This window comes from Ctenopharyngodon idella, chromosome 10 (assembly GCF_019924925.1).
Source record: "Ctenopharyngodon idella isolate HZGC_01 chromosome 10, HZGC01, whole genome shotgun sequence".
Taxonomy (NCBI): Eukaryota; Metazoa; Chordata; class Actinopteri; order Cypriniformes; family Xenocyprididae; genus Ctenopharyngodon; species Ctenopharyngodon idella.
The window spans coordinates 29,805,657-29,828,302 of NC_067229.1; the positions used below are offsets into that span (position 1 = coordinate 29,805,657).

At 37.0% G+C, this 22,646-nt stretch overlaps 1 protein-coding gene across 3 annotated transcripts in view; it reads left to right on the forward strand.

Annotated features, from left to right (window-relative positions):
• Positions 1–211: 211 nt before the first annotated feature.
• The window catches only part of arl15b (ADP-ribosylation factor-like 15b), a 46,893-nt gene continuing 24,458 nt past the window's right edge, over positions 212–22,646 (forward strand). The window contains exons 1-3 of one of the 3 annotated variants that reach the window (XM_051908454.1): positions 212–639; positions 18,755–18,899; positions 19,169–19,228. In XM_051908454.1, coding sequence (XP_051764414.1) covers positions 532–639; positions 18,755–18,899; positions 19,169–19,228 — 313 coding nt within the window. In that variant the 5' untranslated portion in view covers positions 212–531. The remainder of the gene's footprint in view (positions 640–18,754; positions 18,900–19,168; positions 19,229–22,646) is intronic. The other 2 variants (XM_051908452.1, XM_051908453.1) reach the window with 2 other exon arrangements.

The window sequence follows — 22,646 nt, forward strand, 5'->3', positions numbered from 1 at the left end:
CTATCACGTGATCGCTTAGACGTTCGCAAAACTAGCATTCTTCGCTATTAATATTAAACAAACTCCTTAATAACGTGAAAGAGCGTCGTAAGGACAATCAATTATATAGATATCGGTTTAAACACTCAAAAGAAGTAAGAAACATAAAGAACTTCAATCCCTGTTGGATGAATGAACGTAATACTCAGCGTGACAATGACGTCACGTCGAAGTCGTGATGCTTGTGGCTCGCGAACACACAACAAACAGCGCCGCTCTCCGCCCATACCATTAAACTGTATTGCACTGGCTGTATCACGTCTGAGTCTGAATTATTACGACTTAAAAATATATTTATAGTAATGTTTTTGAATATATTAAAAGCCTGAATCTTTTTTTTCTTCGTCAGGACTTCTTTTATTCACATAACCGTGCGTGGGACTTACAGAGGAAGAGGAGTGCACAGCTAACGCTGCTAGCCTCTTTATTAATATATTATTTTTCATATCTGAGAGGCGGGGATTCCAAAGCCGTCAAAAAATTGACTTTTGGATGCATTCAATTAACACCAGCGTTTCATTTCATAGTCGCCCTAACTCAGGACTTCTATTTTCCGTAGACAACAGCAAGAAGCTATCGGGGAATTACATGGATTACCTGGTAGAGTATTCTTTTAATTCTTTTTGAAGATGGCCAGAGCCTGTAGGATCAGGTGTTTTGTTTTCATCGCTGCTCCCACAAATTATCAGCCTTCATCGGTATTGTTTCTGAACAGTTGTTATGTTATGTTTGGAACTATTACAAATGTATATCAACTCAGTATGTGGGTGAAGTCACTTACAGTTTCTTGTTTATTTTGCTTACAAACAAACCTAAGCCAATAGAGGAGGGTATCCAGAAAGGATAGCAGTTCTGAGCACTGTTAAAGGAAGAGCTTTCCTGTTATATCAACAATTTTTGGTCATCTCTGCTATGCTTTATAGCTCTTTTTGTTCTGCCTTTTGGGGAAAAAATGTAAACATGTATGTAGTTAGATAAGTATACAGGTTTCACTTTAGATGTGAAGTAGTTTGCTGTAAGATATGATAATTTATTTAGTCTATAAATCTAATTTTATTGGCTGCACTGATCACAAATCAGGTAACAAGACCTGTGCATATATTAAAGAAAACTCACATGAGAGTGAGTAAATGATGACATAAATATGGATGAACTATGCCACCATAAAATCAAAATGGACAATTCTTGTTTTTAATGGAATATTGCAGTATTACAACTGGTTTATCCGCGCATATCATTTTTTTAAATTCATGTGCCCTCGTAATCTTTAATCAAAATAACTTCCCCTCCCTCTTGTACATCTCTTCTCTTCTCTGATGACGTGTTTACTGGTGCAAAGGCCGGACTTCCTGTCACTCACATGAGATCCACCAATAGCAAACCACAACCATCAAATCATCCAATCAATTCCTCATGGACAAAATCAAGTCCCACATTACATTTATTCTTGCTCAAAAAGTCGTTTCACTCTGATATATACGTCACAATAGAGAAGAAAAGACTATGGCAACTTCCATTTCCTGCCTAGTAATTAAGTGCTCTGGTAATTTTTCATTCATTTTTAGCAAACTTCAGTTCAACAAAACATATTTACACCCTTTAAAGTGACTCTTACAATCTTTTATATTTTTATTTTGTAATCTTTTACTGTCTATTCAATTCAATACATTTGAGATTTATTTTCATTTCATAATGACACCAACAGTCACATGTAGAGTTGTCAAAAGTACCGACTTCGGTATCAAGTCGGTACTGAAATTGTAAAAATGTGATGCTTTGAGCGCTGTTGAGCGAATTCGTAAACACCTCTGATTGGCCATTGTGTTCACGCATTCATTGGATATGTCTGTGATTGGCTACAATGATCAACGCACGGGAGCGTTTGAAAGCACACGGAAGTGTTTGAATTTGAAAGCGGGAGCAGGAACTCTGGTCCGCGATAGAAGCCTGCTTTCAAACGCTCTTGTGTGTATCTGTGTAAGCGCTCGGTGAAGTGTCATTGAAGACTATTTACATCATGTTTTTGAAGCGTTGATCATTGTAGCCAATCACAGACATATTCGATGAGCATGTGAAACACAATAGCCAATCAGAGGTATTTACGAATCCGTTCAACAGCGCTCAAAGCATCACATTTTTACAATTTCAGTACCGACTTGATACCGAAGTCGGTACTTTTGACAACTCTAGTCACATGTCTTGTGATTATCACAGCTCCATTAATGAATGTACCTGGGATGATGTGTGGTCACAGATCACATCTAATCTTTTTTTTTATATAACATTGTTTATTATCAGCTTATTTGGCCTCTGCGTGAACTCTTTCAAAGTCCTTTTTTGCACCTTTCGTGTTACATAATTAGTTTACAATATCCAATGTCTGATAATAACAGTTTAACGAGTATACTGTATTGTGATGTTGGTGCTGCTCCACAGCGTGACAGAATTTAATTCCGGTGCCAGCAAATTTCTCGCACATTCGGTGCTTTGATACTTGACTTGGACATGTGCACTGAGGTCACAGGGGTGTTTCCTTTGGGATGTTCCGGTCAGGATTCTCAGAATAGAATCATTTCCTCAAGAAACAGTGCTGCAAAGGGACTGAAAGGGCTGGCGGTGTGTAGATTAGGAACATAGTTGATTATGTATTTTTGTCCTGACAAATCCCACTTTTGACTTTGGGTCAGTAAGGACGAGAGGTTGTTGTCAGACCCCTTTTCTCATTAGGTTCATGTTTGATAGATCATAAAATAGAAGGGCCCCTGAACTTGTACTTCTTGGGTATGACCTATTTTTATTTCACTAGAATGTGGAAAGTGGGTTGGACTACAACAAACCACATGTGCACACCAATACAAGCATATCTTCATCCTTAACAAGTTGTACACAACTGTAAACAGATTTTATGCCCTTTTCATCAACAGGGGGCATAGAAAAAGGTTTTAGCGAGCTCAGTGAAAGCTTTATCAATGTCAGCTCCTGGGATTTCATGGCTTGCATAGTTGGCTTCCCTCTCCCCAAAATGGGTGGAGCTTAAACCTTTGACTTTGTAGTTGGCATGGAAACCACATCATTGTATCTACGTTTCTGGTATGTTTTTTCCAGAGCAGCGCGTTTCCTTCATGCTTTTTATGTGCTGGCTGTCCGGGGCCATTGGTTTTAGTGTTTGTTCTGACTGTTCTAACTGTTCAGGTTTCAGTTCATTCTTTTTGGTATCCCCATGGTTTTCCATTATTAAAGGACACAGTGCATTCAGTGCAGAATCTTAGCTCAGTTTAATTATGGATCTGGCCTCATTTGGTCCGTGGTCTGCTTATTTTGAAACGAATGGGAGCAACAATGATCCTATTGTGTTCTGTTTTGTTCCCTCACTCTGTATGGTTAATTTGTGCGTGGAATCTCAATGCATTTTAGCACTTGCCCAAAAGCTGTTTCGGTGGCTCTCTCATTAAAAAAAAGCCGGATCGCAATCGCGTACAGCAGCTGCTGCATTCATTTAATCCCTTCGAATGTTGTTCATTTTACGGGCAACCAAGCTAATTTACAGCCAAACCGGAAGGTTTATGTAATGGTTAACTAAAGAACTGCAGGTCAGGCATGAGCAGGGAGCAGGTTACTAATTTCTGGGCAGTTAAGCACAATTTTATTTTATTTCATTTTACATGTTTTTCATTGCTCTCATATCATATGTAAAATAAGGTAACACAGTCCTGAAAATAGGCCTTATTAGAGGTTTTTTTTTTTTCATTTATCGCATGCTCATTTGCTCTATTTTTACATTTAGATTACCCTTACCATTATCTGATGCTTTATATTTTTAATATACACTACCATTCAAAAGTTTGTTGTCAGTAAGATTTAAAAAAAAAAAAAAAAAAAGAAATTATATAATTCAGCAAGGATGCATTAAATTGATCAGTTGTGACAGTAAAGACTCACATTGTTATAAAAGATTTATTTCTAATAAATGCATATTACATAAAAACTTTCTATTCATCAAAGAATCCTGAAAAAATGTGTCACGATTTCCACAAAAAAATTAAGCAGCGCAATTGTTTTCAACATTGATAATAATAAGAAATGTTCTTATTTTAAGCACCAAATCAGCATATAAGATAATGAATAAATTGCATAAAAAAAAAAATTAAATAGAAAACAGTTATTTTAAATTGTCGTAATATTTCACAATTTTACTGTTTTGACTGATAAATTCAGCCTAAGAGACCTTAAAAATTATAACTAACCACAAACTTTTTGAACAGTCATGTATATTTTATTTAAAATAGTCATTAGTTGCAGCTCTAACCTCTACCAGGCACGTTTCTACCACCCATCGTACCGCCCTCCCCTCATTTGAAATACAACGTCTTTAGTATCCTAAAGAGTAATGCAGTTACTGGTTTTACTAATGGACTTTTATTGTCGGAGCTCATGCACATAGATATTGTAAGCGAAACTGGATCAATGGCAAATGGATTTTATGTTAATGGTTAGTGATGTGCTATTGCATTTTATGACTGAACTATCGACTATTCTCTCTTCCTATGGAAAATGTTAAAGCTATTAAGCTAAAAAGTTATAGTTATTATGTTTTTATATGTTTCATTGTTGACTGCTGTATTTTTATGTGAAAAATCATATTGGCTCATGGAAAAATATGTGTCCTGGAACATTGTGTTTAAATTGTTTGTTTAACTTTCACCCTGGTGAGCATTAAAGCCTTGGTTTGCATTTAACTGCCAAAAGCAACAGCAGTAGTTGTGAGCTCGGCTGTCTGTTCAAGCGAGAGAGCAAGTCAGGCAATGCAATGAGGAAGTCAGTGACTAGAGGTAAAGATCCAATGATTTACTTTTATAAAGACACTTTATTGGCTGTTGCAATTACTCAGTTTGATTTCCTGTTTTTGAATCCTTTAAAAGTGATAAAACAGAGTAGCAAACCTGGTCACTATTAGGTTTTGGATGAGATCCTGTGTGCTAATGTGTGTCCTTAAAATGGTTCTTAACTGGTCTTTTTTTTAGCAGAGATCAAATGTTTTTAAAGTCAAATTTCTCTTGGGAAAAAAAAAAAAATGTATATTGGAAGTATGTTTCCTTTTTTTGTAACTTTAACCTTACACTTGAACTTGTTGCCCTGTGCTTTTGGACTGGATTATGCACTGATGCCATTAAACAATCATCTCTGTATCCATCTCTTGATTGCTTAAAACCATAGGAGACCATCTGAGCACATGCATCTCACTCATTTGCAGCACCAGTGCTTCCATGGTACAATTTAGCTCCAAAAGTTTAACACCAGAGAGTCCAATTTCTGCTCTTCCTAATTGCTTTATAATTAGCTCCAGTGTATTAGGTTTCCAAAACTCTCAGGCACTCCAAAATTAGAGCAGTCTTCTCCCTGGTGTGTTTTCAAACTATCACAGCTTGGATAAAATTGAGAGCTTTGACACAGAAGCTCTTTAGGTGGCTTTTGCTCTCGGGTGGACTCGCCCTGATCGATTATCTGTCTGTTCTGACTTGTGGCTTTTGCTCACACACAGTATGTCATTGGGGCACTGGGGCACAAGTTTCCTCTTCTCTATGTGTCTTTGGATTTCCTAGCAGCGTTTGGAAACTTCATGGCATGCTCTCTCTATCATGTTACGTATCTAGGGTCCTTCCCTTAGCGTTCAGTTCCTCTGGGCTCTTCCCACAGTAGGAGGTTCTCCCTCATTGGTGTCTCTGTAGCTGACAGGAGTCTGGAGCTCCATCTCTGCTCTACATCCTTAGGTAGTTTACAGAAATCTATAGTCTGCAAAAAGCTTTAGTGCGTTGTGTTTCCAGTAGATTTTTTTTTTTTTTTTTTTTTTTTTTAAATAAATTTACTAAATAGTGACAGTTTTTGTCTTTCATGTTTTGTCAGGAGGTGACCTGCAAAGATCTGACCCCAAATCTCCCACTGATAAAATCAACATGAAGAACATCTCTCTCCTTAGTCAGGACTTGTTTATGTTCTCTGTTTTAATTTTCTTATTTTAATTATTTTATGTTCTCAATTTGAAATGATTATGTGGCTACATGGTTAGCCATATGGTAATGATCAAATAGATGAAAATTTTAGATTCTGGTTGGGTGATCTTCACCCAGATCTGTTAAACACTGCATGAAATGGTTTGGTGAGCGTAGTATTCTTTTGTGTGTAAATATATTTCCTATTGAAATGCTCGAAAAGCTCATCTTTTTTGTTAAATAACCAACCTTTTGTTTGGACAAAAATACATGGATACGCCCATGAGTCCAAGAAGTATTTTCGGTCTGTTTTCCCAAAATATAAAGACTTTTTAATGTAAATATCTGCTAATTGAATTGAATTTTGTACACAAGCTTTGGTCTCAAAGCACAGAGGCATGGACTAAAAGCCACAAAACTCCTAAAAGAGGTCTTTAAGCTTATGTAATGTGGGTTATTTGTGCCCTGTGTGATCTAGTTTAAGTGCTAATGGTGTGTTAAATTGTCGGTTTATCAGACTGATCTTTTAATGGATGCTCTGAGGTCACTAGTCACAGTGACTCTCATGTTTATTCAACAGGCTCAAGCCCATTTTGATTTAAGGGCCATGACAAACCTCACTGCTTGAAAAGTAGAGCATTCAGTCGGACCTGAGAAGCCCAAAGCCTATGCACCTGTTCTTCTGTTTTACCCACAGAAGGCACGGCAACAGACCACCCACAGTCCTTTCATCTGATGTTTATTGCACATAAAAATGGTCAGTTCTGGCTAAAATCAACACTTTCAGTTTGATTGGCTGGCTTTATGCAACATCCAGTAGGTAAGGGTATGTTTTTTGAATCACAGTTTTTCTTACAAGATCCCGGATTAATACAATAATCTCCTTTGAGGGGGATAACCAGGGGTGCATTTCCCAAAAGCATGGTTAACCAACTATGGCTGCAAGTTCCATTAAACTGTTTTGGTAACGAAGGAACTTGCAGTACTTGCAGAACTTACAGAACTTGCCATAGTTGGCTTTGGGAAACTCAGCCTAGGTTAGTTGCATCAAAACATTAAAGATACAAATTTTTTAGCATTCGCGAGCCATTTTGGGTTGTCTAGTTCTTTATGATCTAGGATGGAAAAGATAAGATCCTGTAGGTTCAAATGACACACTATCATCATTGTGCCCTTGAGCAAGACACCTGCCCCAGGTTTCTCCAGGGAGAAAAAGGACAAATTGCTGGTAATTAGTAAGTTGGAGTTGATGTTGCTAAGATAGTGAATGTGAATCTCTTTGTTTATCTGTGGTTTACTTTGTGAAACCAGTTAGGTGGTGTTTTCAGTGTCACTTTTGCACACTAAATGACCTTAGTTCATAGGCTAGGTTAAAGTGGTTTATATTTCCGAAAGCATGCATGCAAACCAAAAATAAGCAGACATGGTTAAGCAGGTCAGTTGTTCAAACATTAAGCATTCAAACATCAGAACAGGCCAGAAATGTGATTTTCACTTTTGAAATGTGATCAAAAGTGACTTTGACTGGTGTGTTGCAGACAGGGTTATTTGAATGTCTTAGAAACTGCTGGTGTGACATACAATAGACTAATATAAACATAGACTAATATAGACAAGGGCTTTTCACACTTGAAATAGTTAGCCCTGGGTCATTCTAAACACCCGTTAAACTAAATCCTGGGTTATCTTTATTCACGTTTCACACTGCTCATGCTATACCCGGGGTTAACAGTTAATCCTGGGTATTCATAAGATACTGTTTCACACTGCACATTCCTAAACCCTGGGATAAAGTCCTTATCTGCATATCTGCGGTGTCAGTGTCACTGACTGGACAAACGCAGCACATGACCTGTTTACATAGGCTCTAGCATCGCGCGTCCTCATATTACGCATTGCCGACTTTTTTTGACTGAGTTTTTTTTCTGAGTGAACTTTTCGAACTATAAAGGTAAGAATGACGGTCTTCTCTTCACTCCAATTGTCATGCTTTCTGCCGCCGTTTGACATTTTTCCTGTCATACGCAGAAACGACTGTTTGTACATTGCGTGGTGTTTCCGTGACTGCCCAAAGTGCGTGAATATAAGGCACCTGACTGGTTGTCAGTTGCTAAGCATCTAGTTGTAACATTCTAACACTGCATTGTTTCACATTGTACAAGTTTGGCATCGCAATACGGAGTTAACCTCGCAAAAGCGGTGCTAACCCTGCTCCAGAGCAGGGTTTCATAACTCTGAGTAAAAAGTGGTGCTAACCCCGACATCTAAATTACAAGTGTGAAACACTCATTTACCCGGGGTTAAAAGGAGTGTTTAGAACGACGATAACCCGGGGTTAAGCGCAGTGTGAAAAGCCCTACAGTGTTATAGTCAAGACCAGCTCATTCAAGTCAGAGTCAAGACCAAGACCAGAAGAGGGTCGAGTCAGAGTCCAATGCTATCAAGTCCAAGGCCATGAAAATGTGGTTATGGTCTTGGTCTTTAATTCTGACAAAACTGAGAATATAAAATATGGTCTTGGACCACAAGATTTTGAGTCCAACAAGACATCGACCACAAATTCTTGAGTCTGATTCAAGATCTATTTTAATTCCAGTCTTACTTCCTGAACAAACCTACATATGTTTGTAACAAATGTGAATAATGCCAACCAATGGTCTTCATTGGCTGTCTACGAACAACTACTTTGACCCTCAACATGTCGTGTTGTTGATATGTTGAAAACACACTGTTTTCTGCTCCGCAAAAACAAATCCACTTTGCGTTACTGTTTGTATCACTTTAGAGAAGTGCTGAGGAAGTCTCTGGACTTTAGGAGATTTAAATATAATAATGGACGTTTAGTTTACGACACTGTAAGAGGTAGAACAATCACAACAGTCTGGGCCTTCTGATCAATCAGAGCAGATCAGGCTCTCGGAAAGAGAGATTTAGGGAGACGGAATCCTTTATTGAACCGTTTCAGCCACTGTGAGAAAAGTTGCGATGCTGCAATGTATATTATGAAAAAATGAAAGTGAGACCTACAAAACAAAATTAGGAACTGTTTAAAATAGCATAATAGGGCTGTTTAAAATAAGACGTCTTCTTGCGTTCGTCTTAACATCATGCTAATGAAACTAAAACATCAACTAGTCAATCAACTAGTCAGATGTTGAATGACTATTCAACCATCATGACTTATCCCTGCAGAGAATAGTGTAAGAAATTATCCAGAAGTATTTTTCAGTTCTAGAGTAGTTACATTGTTACCGAGTGCGCTTAGGTGCAAGAGTGTTACAGTAGGAGGGTGGACGACATCTCTGGCAGACGGCGGCCCACATTGGAGACTGGCTGGTGTTGGAATGGAGACGCTAACGATGTATTCTGCATGCTTCACTTCCGTGCTTTGATAAGTCAGGATGTGGCAGCTAGGTCGCAGAGTTCCTCTAGAGCGGGGAAATATCCCACAGTCCAGTTTGACTAGTGGGACCTAGGAGCTGCTGGGAATTGGAATCCTTGTCAGACCAAACAGGATACCACTCAAAATACAACCCATCAAAGGTGGGAACTGGGTGTAAATCAGTACGGAATAGGAAAACAAAAAGACATACTTCCTGTATGAGATCCCAGTGTACTGGATTTGTAGGCTTTCCCCGGCCATTCCAGATTCTGGCACCATAACTCAAGCCATCGCTCAATGGCCAGTCACTTGCTGCTGAGAACGACTAAATAAAATCCCTATATACGGGTTATTTAGGGCACAGCTTGACCTTGTAGATGATGTGATTGTTTGATTGTTCCTAAGGGCTGAGAATAGCATTGTTATCTGAAGTGTTCTATCTGATATTAGGATATTTGGATTTGATTAGAGCTTGTTATTCAACATGTTTAAATGGTGAAGGAGGGGTCACGATGGAGATTTAAAGCCCAAATCATTGCAAGAGCAGCGGGAGAAGCTATAGCTTAGCTGGGCATTGTTGAGCCCCTTCCCTTTATCCTATTTGATAATTTCGTGTTTCAAAACCTGAGGTCCCCTGCTAAAAATTTGATTTTGATAATTTTTTTCTGGTGAAAGAAATTCATAAATGAAGAAGAAAGCCAAAATAATTAAATGTCATGGATGTATAGCCTATTTACTGAGTAATCCACTATTTTGTAGAGGGTAGTAAAAATGACTTCAGGCAGCATCATTATTTTATTTTTACACAGAGATTGGTAGGTCTATTAGTTAAATCCATTGACTTTAGCAAACTTTGCATTATATGCCAACAGTGAAAATTCAAAAATGGGAAAAGCACTTCATGTGTTTTTTTTGCCCCAAGTTTACTCAAAAAGTGTTAAATATATCTTAATATACCTTTTTAGATTCTGGTTCTTAACAAACTTTTCTTTTGTTATCTTCATTTTAAATGCCCTATATGGTTTCCAGAGATATAGAGCTCTTAATGCAGCTCCATGAGCAAATTGTACACATTTTCAGTAGTCAAAAACCAAATGTGGTACATGTCCAATAAAGCGTATTTTATATATATATATTTATTTTAAAGAGGAATATCGGAACAACAAATAATGTTGAAACAAGAAATGTATCTAGTTTTTTTTTCTATCAACACAAATTGCATAAAACATACTTGTCTGAGTGCCATAAATATTCTTTTCCGAACATTTGCATGCCTAACTCTAAAAGTATTAAAGATATCTAGATTCTCATTCTTAAACTTTTCTTTTGTAATCGTCATTTTTAGACCATATATGTTTCAATTGCATATGGGCATCCCAATGTGACTCCATGTTCAAAATGTTGAATTTTACCAATTTTCAATGGTCAAAACCCTGAAGAACTGAAGAACAAATAACACTGAAACTAGAAATGTATATTTTTCCCTCTATGAAAACAATTGCATACAACAATCCCCTCTCTACGTGCCAAAATATTTTTCTGAAGTTTACATGTCTGTAATTCAGTGTTAAAGATATCTTAATATAATTTTAGATTCTTGTTCCTGTGAAACTTTTCTTTTGGAATCTTCAATTTTAAGGCCCTATATCATGGTTCAATCACAGAGATATTGGATGTCAATGTGGTCACATGTAGTTATGATACTGTGTATTTAAACTCTTGCTAGCTGTTAAAATGAACAAAATCCTTTCTTCCAAATATCCTTAAAACTGATATAAGATTATATATACTAATATAGATTCTTATAAATACACTTCTGAGAGCAAGTTTCAACATAGTTACAACATTACTTATTCTTCAGACATTCCCCTTTAAATGCTATAAGCATCAGCTGTGTGCAAAGTGAACCACATTTGGTTTTCGACCATTGAAAATGGGTAAAATTGAGAGAGCCATATCTATGGGATTGAACCATATAGAGCCTTGAAAATGAATATTTCAAAAGAAAAGTTTTTAAATTATTTTAATTAATATTGAGATATCTTGGTTACACTTTATTTTAAGGTGACTAGTTACATTGTACTTACTCAAATAAGTACTGAGTAATATTAATTACCTACATGCACTTACTAGAGTTATGGTTAGGGTTTGGTTTAATTGTACTTTTACTTGTAATTATGCATAATTTACTGTTATTACTATAGTAAGTACATGTAGTAGCGTGTAACTATGTCACCTTAAAATAAAGTATTACCGATATCTTTAATATTTTTTGAGTGACAGGCCCACAAACTCTGGAAAAAACGTATTTATGGCACTCAGGTATATTCTATGCAATTGTGTTGATAGAAAAAAAGTGAGATACATTTCAAGTTTCAACATAATTTGTTGTTCAGATATTCCTCTTTAAAAGAAAAGTATCAGTTGTATGCAAAGTGACCCACATTTGGTTCTTGACCACTGAAAATGTGTACAATTTACCAGTTTACTCATGTAGCCACATTAAGATCTCCCTATCTCTGGGTTTGAACCATATAGGGCCTTTAAAATGAAGAGAAGAAAAGAAATGACCTTACCAAAAGAAATGTTTGTTAAAAACCAAAATATAAAGGGATATTAAGATGTATTTAATACTTATTACAGTCATGCAAACTTGGGGCAAAAAGTGTTTTTTCCTATTTTTGAACTTTCACTGTTGGCAACAAAGATTGCTAAAGTCAACAGATTTAACTAATAGACCTCCCAATCTCTGTGTAAAAATAAAATAATGATGCTGCCATCTTTCTAAAGTCATTTTTACCCCCTGTAAATTGTCATTTTGACCCCTTTCTACAAAATAGTGGATTACTCAGTAAATATACATCCATGACATGTAATCATTTGGCTTTCATCACCATTTGTTTGTCTTTCTTCAGAAAAAAAATTTGAGCTGGGGGAAGTTTCCAAAATTTGGTTGATTTGACATTCTATGACCCTGCTACAGAATACTGTGCAAATCCCCATGTGCTGTTGACTCAGCACTCCACTACAGTGATGTTAGAGATAGTTCTGAAAGTTCTCAGTTTACTGTTGAGCAACAGCTTTTATTTCTTACTTAAATTAATAATAATAATAATAATAATAATAATAATAATAAAAAAAAAAAAAACAAACCCTGGGACAACCTGTCACTCGCATGAGATCACAGCAATAGCTGTGGATAAACCATCCAATCATCCAATCAATTCCTCATGGACAAAGTCAAGTTCTGCCCTACATTTTTTTTTATTGTTCCAGAAGCCGTTTCACTCAGTTATATGTGACAATAGGGAAGAAAAGACTATTGCAACTTTTGTTTTATGGAGATTTAAATCTATAATGGCTGAAAATATTTTGATAAAACTCTTTGATAGATGCTTTGGATAAAAGTGTCTGCTAAATTATTAAATTTAACTGTAAAAATTGCCAAGCCAGTCAACTTGTTGAAGTTGCTTTGTGTCTTTAAGACCTTACATCTGTGATATGATTTTTCCACTTTCCTTTTACCTTTATCCTAGAACAAACAGGTGCCGTTTGTTTTTATTGTGCGCCATGTCTCTGGTGCATTTCAGGCATGGGACTACCTCTTCCCCCAGTCGTCCGATTGTGGCATTAATCACAGTTTGGGCCCTTCCTGTTTCCTGTTGTTGGCCCTTTCCAGCTGGCAGTGTGCCCAGCCTGTATTTACCTGGAAGCCCCATCATAACAGCAGTGTATGATGGGCATATGTGGCATTGGTGGCCATTTCCCTATAGATGAAAATGCCTCTGGGGCCTTGTGGAGCTTGTGTATCCACCCTCAGCCCATTGTGACAGGACCTCCAGAATTAGTTTGCATTTTGGCTTCCAGATTTAGCCCTATGTACTAGGGATGCTAACGATTAATCGGCGATCGATTAATTGACAATAATAGTTTATCGACATAAAACTTGTCAATGTTCGTTTAAGCAAGGTTATCATTCGAGTGCATAGTTTGGAGGTGTTTGCGGCTTGTGTGCAAAACACGTGCAGCAGACACACAAAGAAAAATTAAGCGTGCGTGCCGTAGGTTATGTATTCTAAATGGATTAGGTATGCAAGCTGTTTATTTCGTAACATAATTAACCAAGGGTCCAAAAAACCCTCCAAACAAGTGATTTTACTGAACATAAGAACTACTTACTTATGTAAACGACACAATAAAAATACATAGAATAAACAAATAATAAGATCCTGGTGGGTGAGTGATGGATCTTCCAGCTCTGTTTCAGCTGTGCACTCCTATTCTGTGGCACATGGTAAATCGAGATCAGTCACTCTGAGCGATCAAACCAATCCAAGCGCGCTCCAGCTGTACAGTGTCCGACTGATCTCTACACATCGTCCCTACCCACTGTACCCACCCACCATACCCGAGATCCAGTTTCCATTGGTTGAACTTTCAAATGACGTTGGAAAACACTGCGTCATGATTGCGATGTGATCAGATCCCAGAAGACCGATAGCTTTAGCCAAGCAGCATATCATGTAACTCGCTGATCTACGTATTGTCTTATGTTGTGTTTTGGACTTGTTTGAGACCACCAGCTCTAAATAAAGATATGCGATCTACTATGGTTTACTAATGTTTCGAGATGTTACGCTTTTTCATGTAAATACTTGATATAGTTTGGTCTCTAACTGAAACAAATATGCTTGTATTCTGCTAGTTGAGACCTTTTTCAACGATGTATGACACAAGTCTATCTATTATGTACGATGATTTTACAGATCACAGTTTTCATGTAAAGCATTTTTTTTTCATGCTATGAAAACAGAGCACTTCAAATATGTTAGCAAATTTAAAAGCACTTGTTAAGTGATGGTCATATTCCCTATATATTCACTGTAAAGCCAAGCTTAAAACAACACCTATTGTGTGGGTTAAGCAAGTGGTTAGGTAACATGATTTAACTTAGTAGCGCCCCCTGTTTCGGATATAAGAGGTTAAGTTTAACGATTAATCGATTAATTGATCGTTAATTTAAACAAAAACTTGAAAAATTGACATCCCTACTAGTTCGTACTGTTGTTGATTTATCAGTGATGTATCAGGACAGTCACCTGTGTGTAAAGATTAGGCCATTGCTGCTGTGTAATTTGCTCTATGCATGATTAACTTGGTAAAGTGGGTGTGTTTATATGCTCGTGATAGTCCACTTGATACTCACATACCATTAGACATTGAAGTTCAACTTCCACTTTTTGGCTTATTTTGTAGGTCAATGGCATGATGCCCATTTTTGAGCAGATCTATTAATTGGTTCATAAATAGGCCTAATATTTAAAGCACCTGTGCTGTCATCCTCATGCATGCTGACAAGCTTCTACACGAATCAGAGTAGCTTCCCACTGTTATGGAACATGAAGACTTAAAAAACACAACACTACCTACTAGCTTTGTTTAGAAACATAATCAATTACAGGTCCAACCTGTTTTACATCAAAGTGTATTACTCTTTCTCCTTCCTAAGATGATGGTCTGGTGATAGAGCACTTCTGCATGCGTATAATCTTACAAAGGTTCTTTCTGCTGTAGCCTTGACTAAATCATTTTAATATTTGTTATATTTTGATACATCATTAGAAGATTTGAACTAGCCAGGAACATTGTTTGTGCTGCCATCTTGTGGATGTTGAAGTGCTTCTAGCATTTACTCACTGAGGAGCTTCCTGTTCCAACAAGCATATCAGTTTTGAGGATACGTTTTCATGGAACCCTGCAGGATATATTTTGTTTTTGTCTCTCTCTGAGAGAAAGTGGGTCAGTAGTTGTTGTTCTCTGGTGACAGATAATGGGTAGTATTAAATAAATAGTTCACCGAAAGCAATGGCTTCAGAAGACTCATAAAAGAGCATATAGGTCATGGACTACATTTATATTTATTGTGCTTTTTTTTTTTTTTTTTTTTTTTTTTTTTGGAGCTTGACAATGCCTGGTTCATGTTGCTTGAAGTAAAAAGTAAGAATATCTAGCTTTTTTTTTTTTTTTTTCCTTTAAACACATTAAATTACCATATTAAATTTACATTGTCATTTATTAGCCATTGAAAGAAAGCAATGTGCAAAACATCACGGATCATGGTGATGAGTTTTGAATAGGACCATAAAACTTACCTTTCCTTCAGAACATGTAGAAAATCTAGTAATATTATTTTCCCTGCTTGCTTGGCCTTGGTTTTGTCAACAGAGAAGTATTTCTAAATGTAGCAAGATATTCATTGGGAAAAACAATGTAGGGCGAGGCTTGATTTTACCCTCTGGGAATTGATTGGATTGTGAATAGTGGTCTCTATACATCAGGTGGTTAGAGGAGAAGTTGTGAAAAACAAGATGGGTGACATCAACCATCGTCAGTACAATACATTCATAGTACTGAAAAACATTTTTGTTCTTTAGAATAATGTGCACTGATGAAGCCCAATAAAATCAGGAATACTACCCTCGTACATTTATAATATTTGGATTTGCTTGCTAAAACGTTTAATCGTAATGCTTTTCAGTTACCATCAGTGGAGACAGATGCTTTTTCACCACATAATGTTAGAAGAAAGCAAAGCCTCGACTACTATGTTTGGAAAGTCATTGGCTTCAGAGCGCTCTAAATCAGTCACTTTTGAGGGTCCGTCTGGGTCAGGATGCTGTGTAGGCAGTAGAAGGGTTTTGAGTCTCTTTTTAGAGATACACAGCTACATGCTGCCAACCAGATAAATGTATTAATTTACCTTTAGAGCTTTACCTTCAGATGTGAAATGTACTCAAAAAAGAGGCAGACAGGAAGAGAAAAATGCAATACACTATATTGTATATACAATATACTGTAGATAGCTTTGTTTTTCTCTAAAGGGGCCATATTACCCATACCATCACAACATAACAACACAATGCCTCGTCCTTCATTGATGTAAAGCCCAGTCTGTTCACTAGAGGGCAGTATTTGCTAACCATTCACCCAAATTCAGTCTGTATTCAATTTAGAGTGAAAACCTACCACACCCCCTCCCATTTTCCTCACAGTCACATGTTCAGGCTATATGATGTATGAATGAACTAATGCATAAGCTGTTGTGATTTCTCACTGTATTTGTCAGAGTTTACCCTCTTTTAAGTTATCTGTGCTCAGCATGACTAAGTGTCACATGACAACTTAATGCATTTAGCACAGATATTCCCAGCCTATGTGATGAAGGAATCCCCTGTTCCAATGGCACTTCTCACTCTCTCATTAAGATATTTCTCACGCTCATTTACCTCCAAGCCAGAACTTTTGTTGTCAGTAGCATCTAAGACATGTCCAATTCATAATGATATATATATATATATATATATATACATACATACATATATATATATATATATATATATACATACATACATACATATATATATACATACATACATACATACATATATATATATATATATATACATACATACATACATACATATATATATATATATATATATATATATATATATATACATACATACATACATATATTATATATATAATATATGTATGTATGTATGTATATATATGTATATATATATATATATATATATATATATATATATATATACACATACATATATCAACAATCATCTTTATGCTTTATATTTCTCCATTTTTAGTTCAATTTTCTTTCGCAGTGCTTCATGGGATTGTAGTTCTCTTCCTCATTTAAGCCATTAAGTACACAGTTTTGTCCCTTGCTATTTCTTAAATTTTGAAAGTGTTTAAAAAACACTTTTATGCTTCAAATCAAAGTTTGTAATGTTGATTCACCAAATCCCTATGGGAAAAATAATTCTGGAACAAAGTCCACTTAAAAAGTGGGTGGTCACTTGTTGAACTCTATAGCAGCTTCCTGACAAAGACATTTGAAAGTAAGTATTGCCCCCTAGAGTATTGGATGCTTGAAAAATATTTTCTAAAACCCAATAGTCAAAGGGACCCTTAAAAAAACCTAGTTGTGTACCTACCTAGACAGCCATTAATGCTGCCTTCAAGTGCTCTGTGAATTATCATAAATACAAGCTTCCTAAATACAAGTTTGCACATGAACACCCTCTCACGTTCGAAACTTGAATGCGATAAGCTCATAATCACGACTTAAAAAGTGGGAATTATCAAATTTCCTATAGCATGTGAAGGCTGCATTAAGACGCCATAGACACACTTGTGATGAAAAAGCTGTTCCATTCAGGCAATCCCTGAATGCACTGCAACAAGCTAAGTAAAAAAAACTGAGAAATGTTGATTGGAAATATTTAATATGAAAAAGCATTGCCAAAAATGCTGTTTCGATGCTTATTAGACTATCACTTTGTTAGCTTAGCAACATGCTAACGTCAAACTCCCTTGAAGTCAAGTCTTGCCGTGTGGCGCACAGAGTTGCGACCTATGTGGTGCGCTCCAAATCAGTCACTTTTGAGGGTCCGTCTGGGCCAGGATGCTGTGTATCCAGTAGAAGGGTTTTGCAACAGAGCTTTTAAGTCTCTTTGTAGAGATACAGCTACATGCAGCCAACCAGATAAAGACCTTCAGATGTGAAATGTACTTTGTAACTCAAAAAAGAGGCAGACATGAAGAGAAAAATGCAAAACACTATATTGTATACTGTAGATAGCTTTGTTTTTACTCTAAAGGGGCCATATTACCCATACCATCGCAACATAACAACACAACACAATGCCTCATTCTTGTGCAATGTGCATGTCAAACATGCTTTGATCTTCCTTGCGCAGACTATATAGTAGGAAGCGTTTGATCTGTGAAGTTATGTGATCGGTTTAAGCAGTATTATGGGCTTTCTTCTTGATGTGTGTGTGTGTGTGTGTTTTGGCGGTTAGTTCTACTCTGCTCTGTTGAAATTTATTGGCCAATTTTTTATTTTCTTTATCACTCACTGTCATGACGTCAACCAAAGGGCTCTGACAGCAGCTTACAGAAAACAGGGCTGTTTTTTTGGTGGAAATATATTGGGGTGCTTACTTATCCCAGAATGCTGTGGTGACTTTCAGCCCATATGATTTCAATGGAGGCACTGTGCGGTAGACTTGTTTTTTTCTTTTGCAGTAACTTTTTCTCAACCAGATGGTGTCAACAGATGTCAGATGGCTTTGAGATGTGTTTCTGTTTCTAGAGTGACACACGCATACACCCACAGCATTTCTCTTGGAGAATCGCAAGTTGCCAATATTGCATAAACACAAACATGAGTGGGAAGTTTTTATCTAAATTGTTGTAACCTTTCTAACTTTCCTTCCTCCCCCTTTCCCCTTTCTTGCTGTCTTTGTCCCGTATTCAGTGTTTCAGGACGTTCTGCTGTAAAGGACCTCCCCCTCCCAGACCAGAATATGACGTGGTTTGCATCGGTCTGACGGGTTCTGGGAAGACCAGCCTGCTCTCCAGACTTTGCAGTGAGGCAACAGACAACATCGTCCCCACCACAGGTCAGCCCACCATCATAGAGCAATACCAGACACGTCCTGCAAACACAAACACAGATCTTTTCACTTCCTCTTTGCCAAACACTTTAAAAACACTCCCCCTTGTATTCAGATTTTACCTTGTGATTGTCTTTTAAAGAGTACTTGATTAAATCTTGGTCAGTGTAGCATAATTAGTAATGCATAATCAGTGTAGCGTAATCAGTAATGGAGGTGTTTTTGTGAAATCCTCATGGCTTCGGTTGTTAATCTTGTTCAACTTTTATTTACAGGTTTTAGCATTAAAGCTGTCCCGTTCCAGAATGCCATTTTAAATGTCAAGGAACTCGGAGGTAAATGCTCTCTGTTGCTCATGAGAATACTACTTTTATTTTTTTTAATCACAATTAATATATGGGCCAATGACAAATAAGAGTGTCCACAATATAGAGAAGGAAAAAAACTTGTTTAAATCACAGATGCCAAGTTTTTAGAAAATGTATCTTTTTATTTATGCTGTTCCATATGGTTTTGAATAACGAACTTTCAGTAAAAGTCTGCTCTGGCTGGTAAACACCTTTGAACAACCATTGGTCCGTGGCGGTTATGTAATAGGTAGGTGTGGCTCTGAGGCTCTGCCTTCTTTGACATGGAAATCTTCTCCAGTTCATTTCTTCTGTTCAGTCCCTCGAGGCTGGACATCCACGAGTAAAAACATGAACACACTGGAGAGCTGCTTTATAGTAGAAAAAGTTGTTAAGGTGCGTAGGCACCTATTGTATCAGTTGCCGTTCTTATTATTATTCTTCCGTTTCTGCTCTGGAAGTCTATGGCAGCCCATAGAACCGCTTGCGGAAAAGTTATGAAATTTGGCACACAGATACAGGACAGTCTGATCTGTCGCCATAACAAATTTGGAGTCTCTAACTCAATCCCCCTAACGCCACCACCTGTCCAAAATTTCACTACGCTAGTAACTTTTGAAGCCCCATAAGGGCTAGAAACAAAATTCTTTTTTCCTGTGATTCCTCTGCTCGATTCGACTGCACTCTATGATGTCATTTTCCATCATGAAAATTTTTCTGCCATCTTGAATTTTCGGAAAAACGTACTTTTTCGAACTCCTCCTAGGCTGTTGCTTTGATTTTCACGAAAAATTAACCAGATCATCTTCAGACTATGCCGACAAAAAGTTATAGAATTTAAGTCGATTTCTTAAACCCTTTTCGAAAAACGCGTGAATGAATTTTACGTAACGCTTGCGAAAATAGACATAAGGCTGTGTCTCCACAATGCTTCGTTGTATTCAGACCAAACTTGGTCCATGTCATCACAAACATGACCTGAGGCAACATGCAGTGTTTGGGCACAGCACCACCTACTGGTTTTTAAACTCTATAGTATAAAGTGGTATATAAATAAACATGACGTGAATGGAGTGACGAATTGCAGAGCTCATGCAAACATATTATTCACCACTGTTATTTTTGTTGTGTTTATTCTGTTATTAAAAGGAAAGCAGGCAGCACATATATTAACATTCTTAGCAGTGTGGACAGCATCGTGTGTGGACTAACAGTATACCGCTACTCACGTATATCGAACTTGTTTTTACCCTATAGCGAAGAATATAAAAGAACTTTGCCAGGAGTATATCGGGGCCTTAAGAGACTTGTTGATTTGACACACAGTCATGCGGGTCTGCAGGGCTCCTCTCTATGATATCATTTCCTGTTTTATGTTTTTTTGTCATACATGTATGAAATAAGTTGGTGGACAAATGTTTAATAAGCAGTGAAGCAGTCATCAATAACTGTTGAAAAGTTTGGTCTCAGTAAGATTTTTAAGAGCTCTCTCACACCTTGTATACACCAGAAGCATTGCACTGCGCCGCAACAGCTTGTGGCTGTGGACGCGACAAAGCGACCATTGCAATTCTGTTTGTCTTTCATGCCAGAAATAGCGCAGGTGTGTGGATTTCGTCAGAAATAGTACAGGACATCAGTTTACTGATTGAGATTTGTTGTGTTGCATCGCGTTATCAGTGTTTATAATGGGTACTATTGTCTTTTGTTGCGCCACGTCACTCACCAAGGCTGCATTTATTTGATGAAAAATACTGTGAAATCAGTAATACTGTGAAATATTACTGCAATTTAAATTATCTGTTTTCTAATTTAATATATATTAAAATGCTATTTATTCACGTTAAGGCAAAGCTGAATTTTCAGGATCATTACGCCAGTCTTCAGTGTTAAATGATCCTGAAATCATTCTAATATGCTGATTTGATGCATTTAAGAAACATTTATTATTATTAGCAATGTTGCTGCTTAATATTTTTGTGGAAACCCTGATAAATTTTTTTCAGGATTCTTTGATGAATAAAAAGATCAAAGAACAGCATTTATTTAAAACAGAAATCTTTTGTAACATTATAAATATCTTTATTGTCACCTTAATGTGTCCTTGCTGAAAAGTCTTACTGGCCCTAAATCTCTGAATGATAGTGTAAGAAGTACATTCAAGTCATTGTAAGTATGAATAAATTAATAGATCCAGATAAACAAATTGAGCATTATGTCATTGACCCATAGTGAATAATATCTATGGAGACATCTGTAACAACAGAGTCATTATTTCACAATTATTGAGCTTTTTTGAAAAGTAATCTTTGGCAACACATCATCTGACACAGCATGAGGAATATGAATGTTATTTGACACAGATGTTACGTGAGGACCCGAACAGAAAGGATACAAACTAATTTCTTTGATGACTAATAGTTTTCTCTTCAAGGTAAATTGAGCCCCAGGAAGCACCAGTGCTTGGATGCAGCACGCAAAGGAAATGTTTCAGATGTCACTCGCTCACTGAACCCAGAGCCATCTTGGCCCGCGTTTCCTTTTTCGTATGAGTGATGGGCTGCAGCTTTGAATCTGTCTTTAAAATGAGTGAGTGATGATAAGAATAAGAGGGTGTTGAGGATGCAGGGATCCCCAGGGGGAGGGAGGGATGGATAGGTGAGGAGAAAAAAAGCGGGATACATAAATGCTGGAACTGAGGATTCTTAAAGGGAGGCGTTTTCACCTGAGCCATATGTATTGAAGCCTCTAGCATTAGAAAAAAAGAAAATGTCACCTTTTCAAAGGAACAGTTCACCCAAAAATGAAAATGCTTACATCATTTACTAACTTTTATGTCATGCCAAACTTGTACATACATCCGTAGAAAACACAAAAGGATTCAATCAAGATTAAAGTCTACATGAAAAGTAAGTTCACCGTATCTACTTTGTAAATGTATGTTGTAGATCTTATTGTGAATGATCAATCTATGCATGTTTCACTTTTTTTTTTTTTTTTCTGACCTCGTAATAATTAATCAAAATGTCAGGACTCAATCTTCCTTGAAAACGAAAGACTTCTCTGTTCTGACATATGCGGGACTTTCCAATCATTTAGTCCGCTTAAACCCGCCCCTCCACAGTCGACTGCAAGTCGCATTCATTTTTGAGTTCAATGGATGAACCCATTCCCACATTTTTTTCTGAGATGTACGTCACAATATGGAAGGAAAGTTCTGTCGCTACTTCCATTTCTTCGCAGCTTTAAATTCCAGTCTGTTCCTAACAAAAAACTTGAGTGCACGAGTTAACCACATTCATGATTTTTTTTTTTTTTTTATGGTGCTTTTGCATCTGTTTTGGAGCTTGAAGGTTTCAGTTTTAACTGCATGGAAGAGAGTGACTTGCACATTCTTCCTTTTGTG